The following is an 18,675-nucleotide window of genomic DNA, read 5'->3' on the forward strand; positions in this document are numbered from 1 at the left end:
TTTAATAGCTGCTATAATGTAAAAGTTTCTTTAATGCAAGGGAGGATAGTGAGAGTGGGACTCCCTTTTATGAAGATTTTCTTAAAGGAAATCTACCATCATAATTAAGTATGATAATTCAGGGACACTCATAGATTTAGGCACTGTGACTGTGAAAATCTTATATTTGTTATTGATGGCTTCGATAAATTATGTTAATGAGAAGGGCTCTGCGGGGGGTTGAGGTGGGGTTATCAGAGTCCTTCTATGCTGCTGATTCACAAGATGTTACAGTGTGCAAGGAGCTCATCTCCCTCCAACTGTGAACTGAAACTTCCTCTGCTGCACTCTGGAAGAATGATGAGAAGTGCTGAGGGAGCAGGGGGATGAATGAGACAGTGAAACAGCTTGTGAAGCTACAGCACAAAGGAGCTCTTGTATCACCCCACAGATCCCTTCTGGCTCATTAGCATAATTCTAAAAGTTGATTGAAGAAGGCGATTGATAACAAATATAAGAAGATCAAGTCACAGTGCCTGGATCAATGAGTAGGTGTCCATTGTTTATCATGCTTTATTTTGATGGCAGATTCTTTTTGAAGGATATACAGACACTTCTTCTCTTTCCCAAAATATATGGTCTATTTAAAATTAAAAAGCTGAGGTGATTTCTTGGCCCACCTTTATTGCTTAGCTGTCTCCTTAAAATAACATTTCAACAATGTAACGCCTAGCTGTTTTTGCAGGTGCACATTGACAGTATTGGGGTAATGCAGTCAGTGAGATAACTGAGGTATTTGGAGAATGCAGAGGCATTGGAACATGTACACCTTAGAGAGCTACAGATAGAAGCTATAGTCTGTTATTCTCACAGTAACCAAAGTGTATAACTTCTCATTTTTATCACTCCCACTTTTAAAGTTCTCCCTACTCCCCTTCCTTGCAAAAATTCCGCGCATTATAGTCTTCCCATGTCATAATAAAAACCAAATTGTGGAGAAGTTTATGGTATGAAATGTTGTCTTGTTGAAAACCAAAACTGTGTGTATGTGAGTCTAAGAAAGAAGAACCTGCAAGCTTCTTTTGGCTAATGCATGTCATATGATGTATTATGATATGGAGGAAGGTATTTGATGTAGTGCCATATCAGCAAATGTGTTAAAACTCTAGGGTCTAGAAAAATCTGCCCAAACCTCTTGTTACGTGTCATTTAGATTTAGTTTTAGATTTGTGTAGTAGTATAGTTTGTCTATACATATACAACCGTCACAGGCAACCACTATTTATTGCTGTACAATAAAATGAAGATTCTCTTCTTGACACATATTAATAGCATACATTATTGTGTACATCAATTAACATAATACATAAGTCATTTAACTATGAAGTTTTAAAGAACATTATCACCAATTTAATCAAATTCACAATAAGTTGTCATACTACAACAAGAGTATAATAAGAATAAGACTGAAGGGCAGGTTGCATTGTTTAATAAAAGTTTCATTAAATATTCCTTGCTTAAACTAAACATATAAAATCATTATTTACATTTCAGAAGTGAATATAGCAGATGATTTTTCTCACATATTATTGAAGCATAACGAAACTTTTGAAGCACATTTTCAGAAATGAATAGTGCAGGTCATAATAGTAAACCTTGTAATATAATTAAAGGAAACCTACCACTTCTGATGGTAGGTATTAGATGTAAACACCGGGCACCAGCTCAGGGTGAGCTGGTGCCGGAGCTTACCTTAACTAGTGTTTTAAACCGCTATATCGCGGTTTAAACACATTTTGATTTACAGCCCTGAGGTAGCGGGGCGCGCAGCGCGGTGTTTACATCTGATACCTACCATCAGAAGTGGTAGGTTTCCTTTAATTGAGGAAAAAAAATAGTTTCATGTTTTGATCCTTTCTTTTCTTGCATTGGGCAGTGTTTTTGAAAGCCTTGTCAAGTCCCTAAACAGGAGATAGATAAGGAGAGGGGGCTAAAGATGAACTTCTTTAATACCTAGAGCATATTAGTCAGAATTCTGCTCTAATCAGGAGATTAACCTATCCGGGGAATCTCTTAGAGTTTAGTCCTTTTCAGTTTCCTCATCTATCATCAGTTAGTTTTAGTACAGGAGGGAAAGCTGATTAAAAAAATGCAAAAAGCAGGAAAAAAAGGCAAGGAAAGGACCAGCAAAAATGTTTCTTTAATAAATTATATTACAAAGTTTACTGTTTTCATCTGTACTGCTGATTTATGTAATTTTCTTACTTTTTTTCTCCTTTTCTTCTTGCACTTAGAGCAGTGTATATAAGCAAAATCATACTCACACAGATAGCTAAGGAGAAGTTCTTGAATTTTGTAGGAAATATGCAAATAAGTTTTCCTAGATTCAACAAGGAAAACCACACCTCTTTTGCTACATTGTAAAGCAGCCCCCTTACCATGAAGCATGACTTACAGGAAGCCTAATGACATGTTGTGGGATTAATGCCAAACAAGTATATCTATTCAAGAAGGAACAGATTCTTAACTGTAGACGGCACTGTTTTGATGTGGTTGCGTCTCGTCAGTACAATGTAGGGAATTGGTTTACCTAGGTAATTTTCTAGTGACCTAACAGTGGCGGCCGCCACGTTGCCTGTATAGACACAGTTCAGTTGCTATTCCTGCTGCTCAATGTGCTCTTTTATGTCCTCTGGTTCGTACACACAAACTGACACTTGCTCCTCGCAGTCAGTTCCAGGGACCTAAGGCATATGTCCTGATATTTGATGAGTCATTGTGCACCAAGCAAACCAATCTAGGCCAACAAGTGCACACCTTTGTTTGACACCAGCTTCAGTTCCTAAGTCCATTTCTGGTGAGTGTGACTGCATTCTACTCCGTTAAAGACCCTGTTCTTACAGGACTCTGATCCTTGTCTACCTGTCCTGACTTCTGGCTTGTACCTTGGACTGTCTTAGACCTTCTCTGTTTGCTGCCTGCCCCTACCCTTTGCCTTGTCATTTAAATTTTGCTGCATTATCATCTGCCCTGAAATTAGGACTGTGTGTATCTAGCTTGTTCCCTGGTGCTGTCACCGCTGTCCTTTAAACCGAGGGCCAGCTGCAGTACACAATGGGACCATCACATGAGGTAGCAGCCTTTCAATCCCTGATAATATTCTAAGTAGTGGTCCAAGATCAAACTGGTTAGATAGAACAGTTGGTCACTATTTGTTGTTGTTTGTTATATTCACAAAGTTGAACGTAGACAAATCAGGTGAAATATTATCTAGGCAATTAGGGAGTTGAGTTTAAGTCTCTCCATCTTATCCATTTCATGTGCAGAAAATGCTTTCTGCAGGGGTAAATAGAAGGGAAGAATAGAAAACGGAAGATATGACAAAAATGTAACAAAGTTTACATTTCTCATCTTACTATTGATTTCTGAAATAAAGAAAAAAAATTTTGGTTATGTTTTTTGCTTCCCAGTTACTTCTAACATTGCCTTCCATTATAAAGTCAAGTAAAATGTGAAAAAGAGAAATAAAACATTGAGAGACCAAATAGGTAGATGCCTTCAGAGTAAGTTTCAGTATGAGGATGTTTGTTATAAAATAATGTGATACAATGGAAGATGTTTCATTTCTAAATAGTGTACATATGTTAATATCACACATATTAATAACAAAACATGTTTCTGGTTGTCATTGAAAAGTGATACTCACCATCACTGGCCTCCTGTGGTGTTGCATCTACTGCCTGCCATCCTCCAAACCCAACTGGAAGATCTGGTCGGGTCATCCAGGCCTCATTCCAGCAATGATAATTCCTTAATCAAACAAACAAATGCAATTCATTGTAATTTTATCAGTGGTGGTAGTATCATATATAAATGTTTTTTTAATATTGTTATTAACATCATCATTATCATTATTAATATAATTACAAGTAAAAAACTAATTGTGATATTTCCTTTAACTTGGCTTTTCTTGAGAACTATTTCCATCTAAAATAAATGCCATAAACTGCCATTCTACTGGAACATTTGGCCAAGGCACAGGAAGGATCTATTCTCCTGTTCACACTTAAGGATGTTTCTGTCAATCGAATTAGTGCCACAACCAATGGCCTTATTAAGCCAATAATTACCCCAGATCATCACTAGTTAGCAATGCTCAATTGTAATGGGTTCACTGTTTTCTGGATGTAAAATGTGGAGTATCAGGACTCCACTTTATCAGAGCTGCTGCAATAAAGCATAAATCTGGAGTCCGGTTTTCCAGTGTAATAAAGCCCACATATTGTTCTTTCTTACATTCATTTGCATTATTCTGCTCCTCCTTTCAACAATATGGAAACCCACATCTGAACTGTTCACTGCAGTTCATTGGGGCTGTATACATGTCTATGCAGTGAGCACCCCTAGTGGTAGCTGCTCGGAGATGGAATATTACATTTCAACTGGATGCTATGTCAAAGTAGACAGGGGATTTGGAGCTCTGTGTTAGGAAAAGCTCCCACTGCTGTGAAAAATTAGTGATTTTTATAGATAATAGAACAATTAGTTATACATGCACTTTTCAGCCCCATATCCCCACCACAAAACCATATAAAAAAATAAATATTAAAATGTGCATAGTGCATGCCAGATGGTATATGAAATAACAGAGGATTCACAAAAAAAAAAGGGCAGTACAAAGGTTATGAAAGGTGTGGCATTCATTTGTCTTATGTCTTAAGTTCCCAAGACATCTTCATTTGTAATACAATAAATGTATGCAACATTCCATTACAGGTTCTGGTTAATTTTGCTTTTTAAACGATCAGCATCCTGTGTGAAGAAACCGATTTCATTCAAGTAGCCACTTGCGCATTCCTGATCTATAAAATCTTACCAGAAATAAAATGACAGTAAAAAAGAAAGGAATAGTTAAACTCTGACCATTTCATTAATAATGCCCAAAAACAGAAACTGAAAGAAGCCGAAAGGATCTAAAGCTTGTCTAACAAGCCATTTCAAAGCAAGAATAAAATCTCGGATCAAGGAAAACTTGTCAATGGAGAAATATAATGAGGCACAAGCATACGTAAAGAATTATTCAAGGAAACCATCTACAAATCTTGCATTTTTTAAGCAGTGCAAGAACACTGCTTTACTTGGAAATAACTCTTCAGAATGCATGAGAAAGAATATTATAAGATGTTACCCATTGAGAGATAGAGTCAGGTTTAATTTATGTAAGTGGCATGTATTTTGCATCCTCCACAATGTTGTGGAGATTATATATGAATAAAGGAAAGCAAACAAGTCATACTGTACACTATAGAATTGATAAAAAAGGCTTAAATTGGTATTGCTGTTTCAGACTTTTCTGACATATTCAAGGGATCCTTGGAATCTGCCAGCAGTCCTGCATGCAGAATGACTAACCATCTTTTAAGTGAATGAAGAGAGTAGGATCAGTTTACCCCTTTAAGGCTCTGTTTCCATAACCTCTGTTAGCAGTCCTTGCAAATTTGATGATGAGATCAGTGCTACATGTTGTGCTATATTTTAAGTCAAGATGATAGCCGCCACAAAAGGACCCAACTGATCTCATTTTAAGGCAGTGTTTTTATACAACAACTCTAAATCAAAGGTCTCATGCACACAAATGCGTGAAAACAGCAGTATACAGTCATGGCCAAAAGTTTTGAGAATTACACAAATATTATATTTTCACATGATCTGTTGCCCTCTGGTTTTTATGTGTGTTTGTCAGATGTTTTTATCACATACAGAAATACAAGTGCAATAATTAGAGTTGCAGCAAGCAAGTCAGCATTTGCAGTGTTGACCCTTCTTCTTCAGGACCTCTGCAATTTTCCCTGGCATGCTCTCAATCAACTTCTGGACCAAATCCTGACTGATAGCAGACCATTCTTGCACAATCAATGCTTGCATTTTGTCACAATTTGTTGGTTTTTGTTTGTCCACCCGTCTCTAGATGATTGACCACAAGTTCTCAATGGGATTAAGATTTGGGGAGTTTCCAGGCCATGGACCCAAAATCTCTATGTTGTGTTCCCTGAGCCATTTAGTTATTACCTTTGCTTTATGGCAAGGTGCTCCATCATGCTGGAAAAGGCATTATTGATCACCAAACTGCTCTTGGACGGTTGGGAGAAGTTGGTCTTGGAGGACATTCTGGTACCATTCTTTATTCATGGATGTGTTTTTAGGCAAGACTGTGAGAGAGCCGATTCCCTTGGCTGAGAAGCAACCCCACACATGAATGATTGCAGGATTCTTTACAGTTGGCATGAGACAAGATTGGTGGTATCGCTCACCTTGTCTTCTCCCCGAACAAGCTGCTTTCCAGATGTTCCAAACAATCGGAAACGGGATTCATCAGAGAAAATGACTTTACCCCAGTCCTCAGCGGTCCACTCCCTGTGCCTTTTGCAGAATATCAGTCTGTCCCTGATGTTTTTTCTGGAGAGAATTGGCTTCTTTGCTGCCCTCATTGACACCAGGCTTTGCTCCAAGAGTCTTCGCCTCACAGTGCATGCAGGTGCACTCACACCTGCCTGCTGCCATTCCTGAGCAAGCTCTGCACTGCTGGTAGCCCAATCCCAAAGCTGAAACACTTTTAAGAGATGGTCCTGGCACTTGCTGATCCTTCTGGGGCACCCTGGAGCCTTTTTGGCAACAATGGAACCTCTCACTTTGAATTCATTGATGATGCGATAGATTGTTGACTCAGGTGCAATCTTTCTAACTGCGATACTCTTCCCTGTTAGGCCAGTTTTGTGCAGTGCAATGATGACTGCAAGTGTTTCTTTAGAGATTACCATGGTTAACAGAAGAGAACCAATGATGCCAAGCACCAGCCTCCTTTTAAAGTGTCCAGTGGTGTAATTCTTACTTAATCATGACAGATTGATCTCCAGCCCTGTCCTCATCAACACCCACACCTGTGTTAATGGAGCAATCACTGAAATGATGTTAGCTGCTCCTTTTAAGGCAGGCCTTCAACGAAGTTGAAATGTGTTTTACGAGAAAAAATGCTGCCGTATATATATGTAGTATCCAGTGGGAGGTGCATTCTGTCATATGCCATCCATTATTTGCTAGCCCACTGTATATATACAGAACAGAAAAAAACTGTTGTGTGCATGAGATCTAAAGTAAATAATTTACTCCCAAGTACTCACTGTAACTTTTTTCATGATTTTAGTAGAAGTAATCTTTTTCAAGATTATTAGTAGAAGTACAAAAACAATAACTAACAAATTCTCCATTCACCTAAAACTGGCAACTTAAAATGAAGACCAGGCTTGGTCACCCGGGATCTGCTGTGTGGACTTACGTTTCATTTTTGCACTTGCTGCAGTGTATGCCTATAACCCAGAACACATCTGTTCTACTACATAATCTCTTTAACATCAATAAAGATAGATAGTTAAAATTGTGGGAAACAACTTATTGCCTAGGTGCTATTTTGCTCTAAAATGGGCCTCAAATCTTAATTTAAGATATCAAGTTCAAGTAGATTAGAAATCAAGTTAGTCCAACAAAAATGAGACCTGAGATTATAAAGCGAATTGTATATCAGTTCTTAACAGATCTACCCTTCCTGAAATCCAGAATCCTAACTTCAACAATTTGAAAAATGAAGCATTTGAAAGTTTTTGGTTTCATTTATATGCTCACACCACTCATTTCGATTTTGAGAAATGTTTAGAAAGTTTTATGAAATTAGATATTTTCAAAACAATATAACAAACAAGTCACTCCAATAAAGGAGTAGCATCTCACATTTAAAGATGCCTTAAATTTACAAATTTTTTAATTAAGATTTGAGGTGTAAACTTTTGTGTCCCAGGATATATTTAGAAATAAATTATCTGACCACAAAGAATAATTTATAAAACTAATTGAGAAAAATCCCATAAATATTAGGTCCACACCTACCAGATACTGTCCTTTGTCTGCACAGTGTTTGTTTTACCATCTTCGTCCAGATAGATATTGGTTTGTAGATTGGCATCCTTGTCGTGGGCGGAAAAATAATTGGTAACGAGTCGTGCAGGAATTCCAAGACATCGCAGGACTGCAAAAGGAGGGTAAAGATTTGTGACTAATAAATGACATATTCAGAGATGTCACATTACCCTGCTCACACATCTTGCAGGTAGATAATGGGAATAATGGAAAAGCTTATTCTACTTGTATTCATAATATTAGAGCTAAGTTCTATAATAGATGTAAAATCCAGTGTGAGAATAGAGAGGACTGCCTGAGACATAACTGAAGTATTTATACCTGGTAAATGGTTGAATAGCACAATAACAAAAGGAAAAACAACAACCTAAAACTGAACGGTAGAGAAAATATGAAATCTATACAAAATTCTGTGTAAAATTTTAACTGTTATTTCCATTGATCAAAGTAGTCACCATGTTATACTAAATGCTGTACCTCCTACAGTGGAATTCTCTAGATAACCACTTCAATAAAAAGTGTGCCGTACTTTGTTTCTACATGAGCATCGGTGGCGTTGCATGGGCCCCGGATCTTTTGATCGAAACCCTGGACGTCTCCAGGCAGGTTTACATTCTCTGCCGAGACTTGCCTCCTGCTGCTTGTTGGCCCGTAACTTTACATGGCCACTCAACTTTCCTGAAATTTCCTCAGCTCAGAACACAGGTCCCATTCCAAGCTCCTGGGCCTCATGGACTCTCCTGATAATCAGCATTAGGAGCGGGTGCAGGGCCCTTCATTCATACAGGAAAGTTACCATTATGGAGACTTCCTGCAGACTTGGCGGCAAATGAACTGAAAAATTTGCTCTGCTCTCTTCAGTGGATGTAATAGGTAGATAATTCTCCTGTGTTTATGATAAAACTCCTGTGCATATGATAAAACTGGTGTATTTGGTGCAAACACATTTGAGGGGAGAGGACTTTAATAAAAAATTTGAGACATAAATTTTGGGACCCATGCCCCATGATCCGAGCAATGCCCCTGATAAACATAATACATTGTAATACATTTCTCTAGTCAGAGAGCTGCGTTAAATAAATAGCTATCAATCAACTACTAGATTCGAGTATGCAATAAAAGAAGGGATATCCAGGCCAAGATATAGATGTGTGTGTCATCAGCATAAGAGTGGTATTAAAAGGCCAGTGGTGTAAATGATAAAGATTGGGGTCCAAGAACAGAGCCTTTAGGATATCAACAGCGAGTGGGAGAGGTGGTATGAGAGTTAATGTCTGGTTGGAGATGTATTAAGAGATCCATGATAGAGCCAGATCAGTGATACCAAGGGAACACATCAACTGCAGCAGGAAACAATGGTCAACAGTATCAAAGGCAGAGGGTAGATCAAAAAGATGAGAACAGAGTAGCGTATGTTTGGCCTGTGTTTGGCTAGGGCCAACGCCCATCAATGACAGAGGGACCCACTGCGCTCACACTACACACAGCCCCTCGCCTGCCCTAGGGGGACTGTTTGTACTAACACTACCATTCCATGTCATGGGGACTGTATATATTTAATTCATAGGGGCTTTTTATATAAAAAAAAAACTATAAGTGGCTGTAGTTTCTGTGTTTTAATGCTACTGTGTTTTCAATGCCACACTAGTTCACTGCAAAGGGGCGCACTGGGGCCTACAGAAACCTGGTCATTTAGGTCATTAGAGACTTTGGTCAGGACAGTCTTAGTGGAGTGATTGGATAAACCAACAGATAAATGGATGCCCTAATGATAGATATAAATCCACATGGCTTTCTTAGCTGCAGATTAGAGATTTGGGCAATTTGGGTGCCTAAGTTAGTCATACTTGGAATGATAGAGTATTGAATGGTGAATGCATTTTTTATTTTCTGTAAATTGTATTATTTGTGTGTTCATTCAATAAAATGTTTTAACTATTCTAAAAAAAATTGAGTGTCATGGGCCAAGGATTAGTATCTGTGTGAGTATTGGAGAAATATTACATAAAAATGAATTTAGTTTAAATGGTAAACCTTATAAATATTCAATTTATCTGGGAACCTTATTATGGTGTCACAGAGGGCAGTGAACAGAATGGTAAATAAATTTGTATCAACTTTATAATGCTGTTATTATACATTACTGTTATTACATAGCTCCCTCTGCTGGTGTCAGTTCTAGGAGATACTTCAAAAACTAAAGTCTGAAAACTGATTTAAAAAAACCCTTTTTTTATAGCTGTGTATTCCTTTGCCAGTTCTCCTGGCATTGGTGAAGAGAGAATAAAAAACTACAGAGAGCAGACTGATCTCTGCTGAACAAAATCTTTACTCACAAAAGCCTTTTCATTTCCATTTTTCAGTTATCCTTGAAAGTCAAAATTGAAATGTAGATATGAACATAAAATGGCAATTATTTGACCATTAAAAATGGTGGATGAGAACGGTATCTTGTATATAACATGGGGAAGGGGAAGTCTATGAAGGGTGGTGTCCAACGCAGCTGCTTCTTAAAACCAAGTCAATATTTTCAAATGGTAAGGGGTGCGTTTTGCATAGGTATCTGATTTGAATTCCATGAAAAATCCATGTTAATCCATATTAATATATTCACAAAGATGAGTCACTGACAAATATATGGCAAGATTAACATATAAGGAGATGACAGAGATCTGTGCTAATCTCTAAGTCATTGCAAATTACCCATCTGTCCTGGTACAGATATCAAATTGCTTGGCAAATTTTGGCACACAGCTACTGTGTTGGACCTGCCAAAAAGTTGATATGACAAAACTTTGACAGATAAAGCAACAACAATAGCCAAGGAATCCTTCAACAACTGCCCATTTTGTAGCAGCTGATGTCTACAACAGGAAACTGGAAGATTGAGGGGTCGAAACACAATCACACTGATACTGGCTTCTCACAAATCACACCTATTCAAGATCTAGTTTCTGCATCATCTCACTAAGATCATCCCCATGGAGGGCATGCCAAGTCCAGGATCCATTCACACCAAATCCAGAGTGTAAGGCACATGCAAGTGATGTTAAGGTGAAGTTAATTAGCTTGATAAGTTGAAACAATATAGATAACAATGAGTATATTTTGCAGACCATCATTGGATTTGGTTTGTAATCAAATGTACAACGACTTCACATATCTCCATCTTAAATCCAATTAACTATTGTGTGTCAAACTATGTAGTTATATACATTTATATTCCAACTACTATCCTTCTATGCGTTGAAATAAACTCAATTGCAGGGTTTTTTTTCTCATGATTGGAATGAAATATGTTGCATGATTAGTAATCTTATAAAACTTTCCATTTCTTATGTCTTTCTGTTTACGCAGAAGGACAACTATGTCATGCGATAACCCAAACACACATGAAGCTAATAATTCTTTTGCAGGGTCAGCAGTCAGGCATAGCAGCATATTTATTGGAAAGATAGCGAGATGACATGAAGAGCGAGTAGGCGGTAATGTCATTCAATTTATTGAGTATTGTTTACTTATGTTGCTCTTACAGCATGAAATGTACTGTGGGGTCACTAAGTAGCCATTGCATTATAATGTGCCTAGTCTGTTGACAGTTCCTAGTCAGCCGCACCAACCTCCCAGCAGGTTACAAATGAGAATGAAGACTTTCATGCAGCTAATAATAAGATCTCCTGGGAAACAGGTTCATGTTGCATAAGAAAAGAATTGGAGCTCATTTACTGTACTTTTACTGGAATGATGATAATTTAGCCATGCTGTTGTGTCTATGTAAAAGACATTTTAGCATTTTTAGGTAGTATTGCAGAATTTCTCCTAAGTTTTCAATCATTTTGTCTTTAAAAGGACCTGCAATTATTTTCATTTTAGTATATTTTAGTATATTTCATACTCTGTTTAATAGTTTATTTCTTTAATAATGATCCCAGAAAGCTATGAATGACTTAACTGGGTGTTACGATTTTGATAAATAAAAATTAAATACATTTTGAAGAATAGTATCTGTGTGAAGGTTGCAGTATCTAACCTTTACATAATGCAGCCAATTTGGAAGGGAAAAAAATACTTTATAAAATAATTTTGTCTGGGTATATGATATGAGCATATGAGTATATAATATAACACATGCTTTCCCCGGTCCTAGTCAGATTGACTTGCGAAGAGATAAAATTTGATCAAAGAAGCAAATTTTATAAAATGATTGATGTCAGCATCTAACTAGATAGCATGGCATGGACTTCATAAAATAAGGCAAACATATTCATTTCACCTGCTCAGCAGGGGATCTGTCTTTAATGGGAACCGGTCATCAGGCACCCTTTTTGGGTCTCCTCCACGTTCCCACAGACAATATATAGCTTATCCCCTAACTGTTTTTATAAAACTTTTGGCATTAGTGGTTAAAACAATAACTTATATTTAAGTTTACCTGTCTCCCTGCTAGCTTGCATCCTGTGTCCCTGGGGAGTGTTCAGCATGGAGAAGCTCCCTCCTTCCCTTCTTTGCAAAATGCTCATCTGGGAGTTTGAAAAAGAACCCTCCTCCTTTCAGTCACTTCTTGCCCTCTACTCTGTTTTTTGCACTTGCAGATACAGTTTTGTTGTGCTGGCATGAGGTGTCTGGGAGCAGGAGGGATTTTTTAAAAACTCACAGATTTTACAAAGGAGGAAGGGGAACTCTGCGTCCGTGCTGAACACTTCCCAGGGACACAAGCTACCTGGGAGTCAGAAGTATTTTTAAAGCAATGAGAAAAAATCATTTTTTTTATTATGATGTCAAATTCTCCAGTTTTTGGTTTATAGAAGGTGACTTCTGACAATTATTGGAAAAACCTGAGCTCAAGACTTTCAGCTCCTAAATCAGCATGATGTAGCAGTATATCATAGTATTTTTTCATACAGGGAGGTTGTCTACTTTATTATACAGCAGACACCTGCGTCAACTACTGCAATGGGTTCCAGCTTTTACCTGTTATGTTACCTTTACAGTGCATGGGCACCGCTATGTTTAGGCCAAACAGCAGCCCTGTGACATCATCTAGGGTGTTGCCAGTTCTCTGACAGTTAAAAGCATCTCAGAGGCTCCCTCTCTACACTCTCTACTTCAGCAATAGAAAAGCAATATATCTTCATAATACTGTATCATATTGGTGGTGCAATAGATTGTATTAGCAAGTATATCCCCAAGGGTTAAACACCCTAAGAGATCTGAAAAATTTGTTAAAAAATAAACTTAAAAAGGAGTTAAAATTCTCTAAAAATTATATACTGTATACAATAACATATTAGGTATATCCAACTCCCAAAATGCCTGATGTATAAAACCAAACCAAAGCGCAAAAGGACAACAATGTTTTGAACTTCAGAATTTCAGGTTTCATATCTCACCATCCACTACAGCTTTGAAGGTAAGACTACCATTATTTTATAGAAAATAATCTTTTGCCATCTCATCCATAAATGTGATTTGCAAATGAGTAGTGAATGCTTAATTATGTAGATGTTTGTCATGTAATTAAATTGTTGCTCCTTTGAAAATTGTGGTGGAATAATCTTTTTATTTTTGTGTATTACAAGTTACAACGTTTTCTCACATTCCCTTATAGCTCATTGTGTTATTAAGTTTATTCTCAAGTAAAAGGTCACTGGTTCAAATTGACCAGCAGCCATGTAGAAAATTTCCAAAGAAAAGAGTAACAATAATCAAACAACCCATTGATAACTGTCTCTGAGACAAGAAAATTATCAAACTGCAACATGTAATCGCTATGACAGTACTAAGAATATTCCCATGACGTGGATGTCCACGCAAAATATTGGAGACAACAAGTCAGCTCATCATAATCTCTGTCAATTATGCTGCAACAAACACACCGATGGAGGTAGCACATATGATTTGTAATGCTGAGACCACAGATGTCCATGTAAGCACCTGAAGCATGCATTACACAAGTCTGGAATGGTGACCCGAAGAAAGGTGAAGAAGCCTCGACTTTAATCTCATCATGAAAAGCATTGACTTAAATTTTCAAAATAGTATACAAAGTGGTTAGTAGAAGATTGGAAATGGTTATTTGGAGACATATATCTATAAACTGGGCTCTAAGGGGGGCAAATGAGTCTGGAAGAATCAAGGGAAAAGGGGGATAAAGGGGGATAAATTGTCAAGTTCAGTTCAGGAAACCTGTTAAACATTGGAAACATGTAGAAGAGACCAGATATTAGTGGAGACATATCTGAACCTTAAAGAATTCCCAGAAGGTTTTAGGCAGTGTTGAATGCCATAGGTGGATTTACAAAATACTAAAAAAGCTATCTGATATATTTTTAAAAAATCTGCATACTGGATTCTGTTGAGATATTCAATGAACTATACAATATTATACTTACAAGTGTTAAATACACCAGCAAACACCCAGCATTGTCCATATTTTACCGGCAACTTTGAACTATAGTATTCCAACAAAATTTCTACACTTCCAGTCCAAGCAGAAGGTGATACCCCATAAGCATAGTCATTATTCCAGCTTCCTGCAAGCACGCCGTCATCATCTCTGCCATTTATCTATAAAATAGAAGAAAAGCAGTATATATTTAGCTGCAATGTGGAAATAAAATGGTAGTCTAATGTTGAATTTACCATAAAGTGGTAAGAAGTAACCACAAAAATAATCTTAGGACTCTGTGTTGCTGCATGGACCTCCAACTATAATGTGCAAGACATTTAACAGCAAATGCCTTATAGCGCAGCCATAGGGGATATTACACTGAATTCACTGAAATAAATGTCAATTAATGCAATATTTAGATTTTCTTGTTCTGCCAGAGACCAGGATGCTTCTGTTATGTGCAAAGTAAAAAGTCCCCTCTGTTAACTGATAGCGTCTTGATTTGGCATTTAATAATGGGTTTTACCTTTTTTATTACAATACCTTTTTCTTTTGTTCTCTTCCCTCCGCATCGGGCCGGCTTTCATGCAACAGAAATTGGGGGGCGGGCCGTTGGACGATCCGACTGATTCGGATGCGCAAGATTTAACTTTAAAATTGTGTCGTCATCCATGCACTTACATGCACCGGGAAGAAGATGGTGAACTGTGGCGGACCTGAGCGGGGAAACGTTACATACAGGATATCAGGGCACAATCGTAGTTCATTCTCGTCGGACACTCCAGATCGGGGAACGCGCAGGACTGGGTAAGTAAATGTGCCCCAATTTCTGTAGTATTTCTCTTAAATAATTTTAAACCAATTCAAATCTATCTACCATGCCTCACACTGGCAGTCTGAGAGGCAGGAAGGGGTTAAAAGCCAATGATAGGCCCTTTACTTGTCTCCAGCTGATTAGTAACCTGATATATTCCTACCAGAACTCATCATTTCCCAGTTTCCTGACTGTGAGTTTGAAGGCTGCAGGATCGATCTCTGTTTAGACTGGCTGTTATTGACAAATTATTGGACCTCTGATTTGGACTTTGACATAATCTTCTGGTTGTGACTGTTGGAGTGTACTTGGATTATCTCTTGGTACTTGGTACTGATCTTGGCTTGTTGACTCCGCCGGAGTTCACCTTCTTCTTCCTGGTGTATGTAAGTGCAGGGCCGGCGCCAGCACCCGGCAAACCCGGGCAAGTGCCGGGGCCCACAGCTGCTGGGAGGGCCCACTCGTGGCAAGATCTCATCCCCCAGCAGCCAGGCCGTGCCGGGTGCTAGCACAGTAAAGCGGCGCTCCGTTTACCGCTGCCGGTGCCGTGCAGCAAAACCCCCGTCCCAAGCAGAAGTGCCGTGCCGGGTTCTAGCGCCGTAAAGTGGTGCTCCGTCTGCTGCAGGATGCTGCGCGTGAAGCACTGTGAGGCCGCCGGCAGGAGGAGGAAGACGGCGAAGGGGAAGCTCCGGACCGGACCAGAAGACTGAGGTGAGTATTATTCTTTTATTTTTAATGGTCACATTCACTAGTGCATGGGGGGTGAGGAGGCTGCTGTATATAATGACTGGGGTGGGAGGTTGAGGGGGCTGCATATACGGAATAGGGGGATGAGGAGGGGACTGTATATAATGAATGGGGGGATGAGGAGGGGGCTGTATATAATGAATGGGGGGATGAGGAGGGGGCTGTATATAATGAATGGGAGGGGGTGAGGAGGCCGCTGTATATAATGAATGGGAGGGGGTGAGGAGGCCGCTGTATATAATGAATGGGGGGTGGGGAGAATGTGGAGTTGGCTTTACATAATGAATGGGGGGGATGATGAGGGGGCTGTATATAATGAATGGGGAGATGAGGAGGGGGCTGTATATAATGAATGGGGAGATGAGGAGGGGGCTGTATATAATGAATGGGGGGGATGATGAGGGGGCTGTATATAATGAATGGGGAGATGAGGAGGGGGCTGTATATAATGAATTGGGGAGATGAGGAGGGGGCTGTATATAATGAATTGGGGAGATGAGGAGGGGGCTGTATATAATGAATTGGGGAGATGAGGAGGGGGCTGTATATAATGAATTGGGGAGATGAGGAGGGGCTGTATATAATGAATTGGGGAGATGAGGAGGGGGCTGTATATAATAAATTGGGGAGATGAGGAGGGGCTGTATATGATGAATGGGGAGATGAGGAGGGGGCTGTATATAATGAATGGAGGGGGGGTGAGGAGGGGGCTGTATATAATGAATTGGGGAGATGAGGAGGGGCTGTATATGATGAATGGGGAGATGAGGAGGGGGCTGTATATAATGAATGGAGGGGGGGTGAGGAGGGGGCTGTATATAATGAATGGGGAGATGAGGAGGGGCTGTATATAATGAATGGGGGGATGAGGAAGGGGCTGTATATAATGAATCGGGGGTGCGTGCAGGGGGCTGCATATAATGGGCGGTGAGGGGGATGCATATAATCCATGGGGGGGAGAGGGGCTGCATATAATTAAACTATGGGTGGTGAGGGGGGCCTGGGCTGTATATAATTAATCCATGGGGGGGGCTGCTTATGATTAATTTATGGGGGTGAGGAGGCTGTATATAATGAATCCATGCCGCTACGCCAGTTTACTGCAAAGGGGCCCACTGAGGCTCTGTCGCCCAAGGGCCCACTGAAACCTGGAGCCGGCCCTGTGTAAGTGCAATGTCTTGCAACACAATTTGAAAGTTAAATCCTGTTCTCAGCCTGAATCAGTCTGATCGACCAACGGCCCGCCCCCGATCTCTGTTGCATGGAAACCAGCGCAGCTGTGCCAAAATCCGATCGCGTGCAACACAATCCCAGTGCAGACCCATGTTAAATACCTGTCAAAGCTGCGCAAATCCTGAAAAAGGTCCACGAAAAGTGCGATCAGCGACCCTTAGTAAATAAGCCCCTTTGTTCTTCTTTCAAGAGCATTTCATATTACTTAGCATTAGGTAAATCGTTCAAGTGTTTATTTGTTGTAAGACATTGAAATATATTGCAAGCATGGTGTAATGTTTATCTTTATGTGTATGCACTGTTTCTGTCACCATATTTTACTATCATGGTTACAATAATGTTTTTATATTTTGGTTACATGTTATGTTAAAAAAAAGGCAATAAAAATATTGGAACATTTGCACTTTCATTTGTCTTGATCTAGACAAGGTTTAGTGCAGTGGTTCTTAACCTTGTTTGAGGTACCAAACCCACCAGTTTCATATACCCTTTTTTAGCGATAAATCTAATTTTTGTGTGTCTTGTCCTCCATGGCAGAGGCTCTGCCGAACCCCTGAGACAATAGAACACCGGTTAAGAACCACTGGTTTAGTGACTCTTTTGTTCCTGTACCTTTTTTTTAGTAGTTTCATTTCACTTCTATTAAGGTTGGCCTCAAACTGACATTTTAGCACATGAAAATAATTTATTCTGTCTGTGATTAAATTGTACAAATGATCAGTTACTGATGTATACATGTAATATTAAAATGTACAGTTATCCAAGCCATAAATTTCTCTATGAGAGTCAGTCTCCCCAATTGATTTAATAATTTTACATTCTCTGTCACTATTATAGTCTACCATTTTGCATATGTTTGAAACAATGTTAAGATGCTATCTTCAATTAGGTCTTAAGTCAAGTTTTATGGCTTCCCAAGAGCTTTGCTGTATTTTTGATGCCACGGGCAATTATACTTTATTATTATTCAGTCAATGACTATAATTAACTTATTGCTGAGCATCAGATATTGGTCTGCCACCATCCATCACACTAAAGCATAATAATACACTTCTTATAAAAAAAAAGACATCCTCAATAATTTTTCATTGGTCAACATAAGATATAAGAGAAAATGTTGTTGTATGTTACTATTTTACATAGAAGTTTCTTCATGATCTAAGTTGAATTTGGCTTGGACATAAATTGGGCTCCATGAGAGGGGGAGTTGGGTAGGTGTTGTCAAAGCTGACACATTACTCAGTCCCAACCCTTACCTGAGGTAGCGGAGCACAGGAACAGGGAAGTATGTTCTTTTAAATTTATTGGCTACTAGTGGCAGCACTGATTCTGGAGGCAGAACTGTGACTACTTGAAGGCACCACTGGCTACTGGGGCAAGGCGGCAGCACTGTGACTACTTTGGGGCAACATTGGCTACTGGGACAAGGGAGCAGTTCTGTGACTACTTGGGGGGCAGCACTGGCTACTGGGGCATGGGGCAGTACTGTGAGTACATGGGGGCAGCACTGGCTACTGGGGCATGGGGGCAGCACTAGCTACCG

At 39.2% G+C, this 18,675-nt stretch overlaps 1 protein-coding gene across 3 annotated transcripts in view; it reads right to left on the reverse strand.

Annotated features, from left to right (window-relative positions):
* F13A1 (coagulation factor XIII A chain) overlaps positions 1-18,675 on the reverse strand; it is a 98,824-nt gene that overhangs the window by 41,841 nt on the left and 38,308 nt on the right. For all 3 annotated transcript variants that reach the window (XM_072152525.1, XM_072152524.1, XM_072152526.1), the window contains exons 7-9: positions 14,340-14,514; positions 7,918-8,056; positions 3,686-3,789 (exon numbers count right to left, since the gene is read on the reverse strand). In XM_072152525.1, the coding sequence (XP_072008626.1) occupies positions 3,686-3,789; positions 7,918-8,056; positions 14,340-14,514 (418 nt within the window). The remainder of the gene's footprint in view (positions 1-3,685; positions 3,790-7,917; positions 8,057-14,339; positions 14,515-18,675) is intronic.

This window comes from Engystomops pustulosus, chromosome 5 (genome assembly GCF_040894005.1).
Source record: "Engystomops pustulosus chromosome 5, aEngPut4.maternal, whole genome shotgun sequence".
NCBI classification, from domain to species: Eukaryota; Metazoa; Chordata; class Amphibia; order Anura; family Leptodactylidae; genus Engystomops; species Engystomops pustulosus.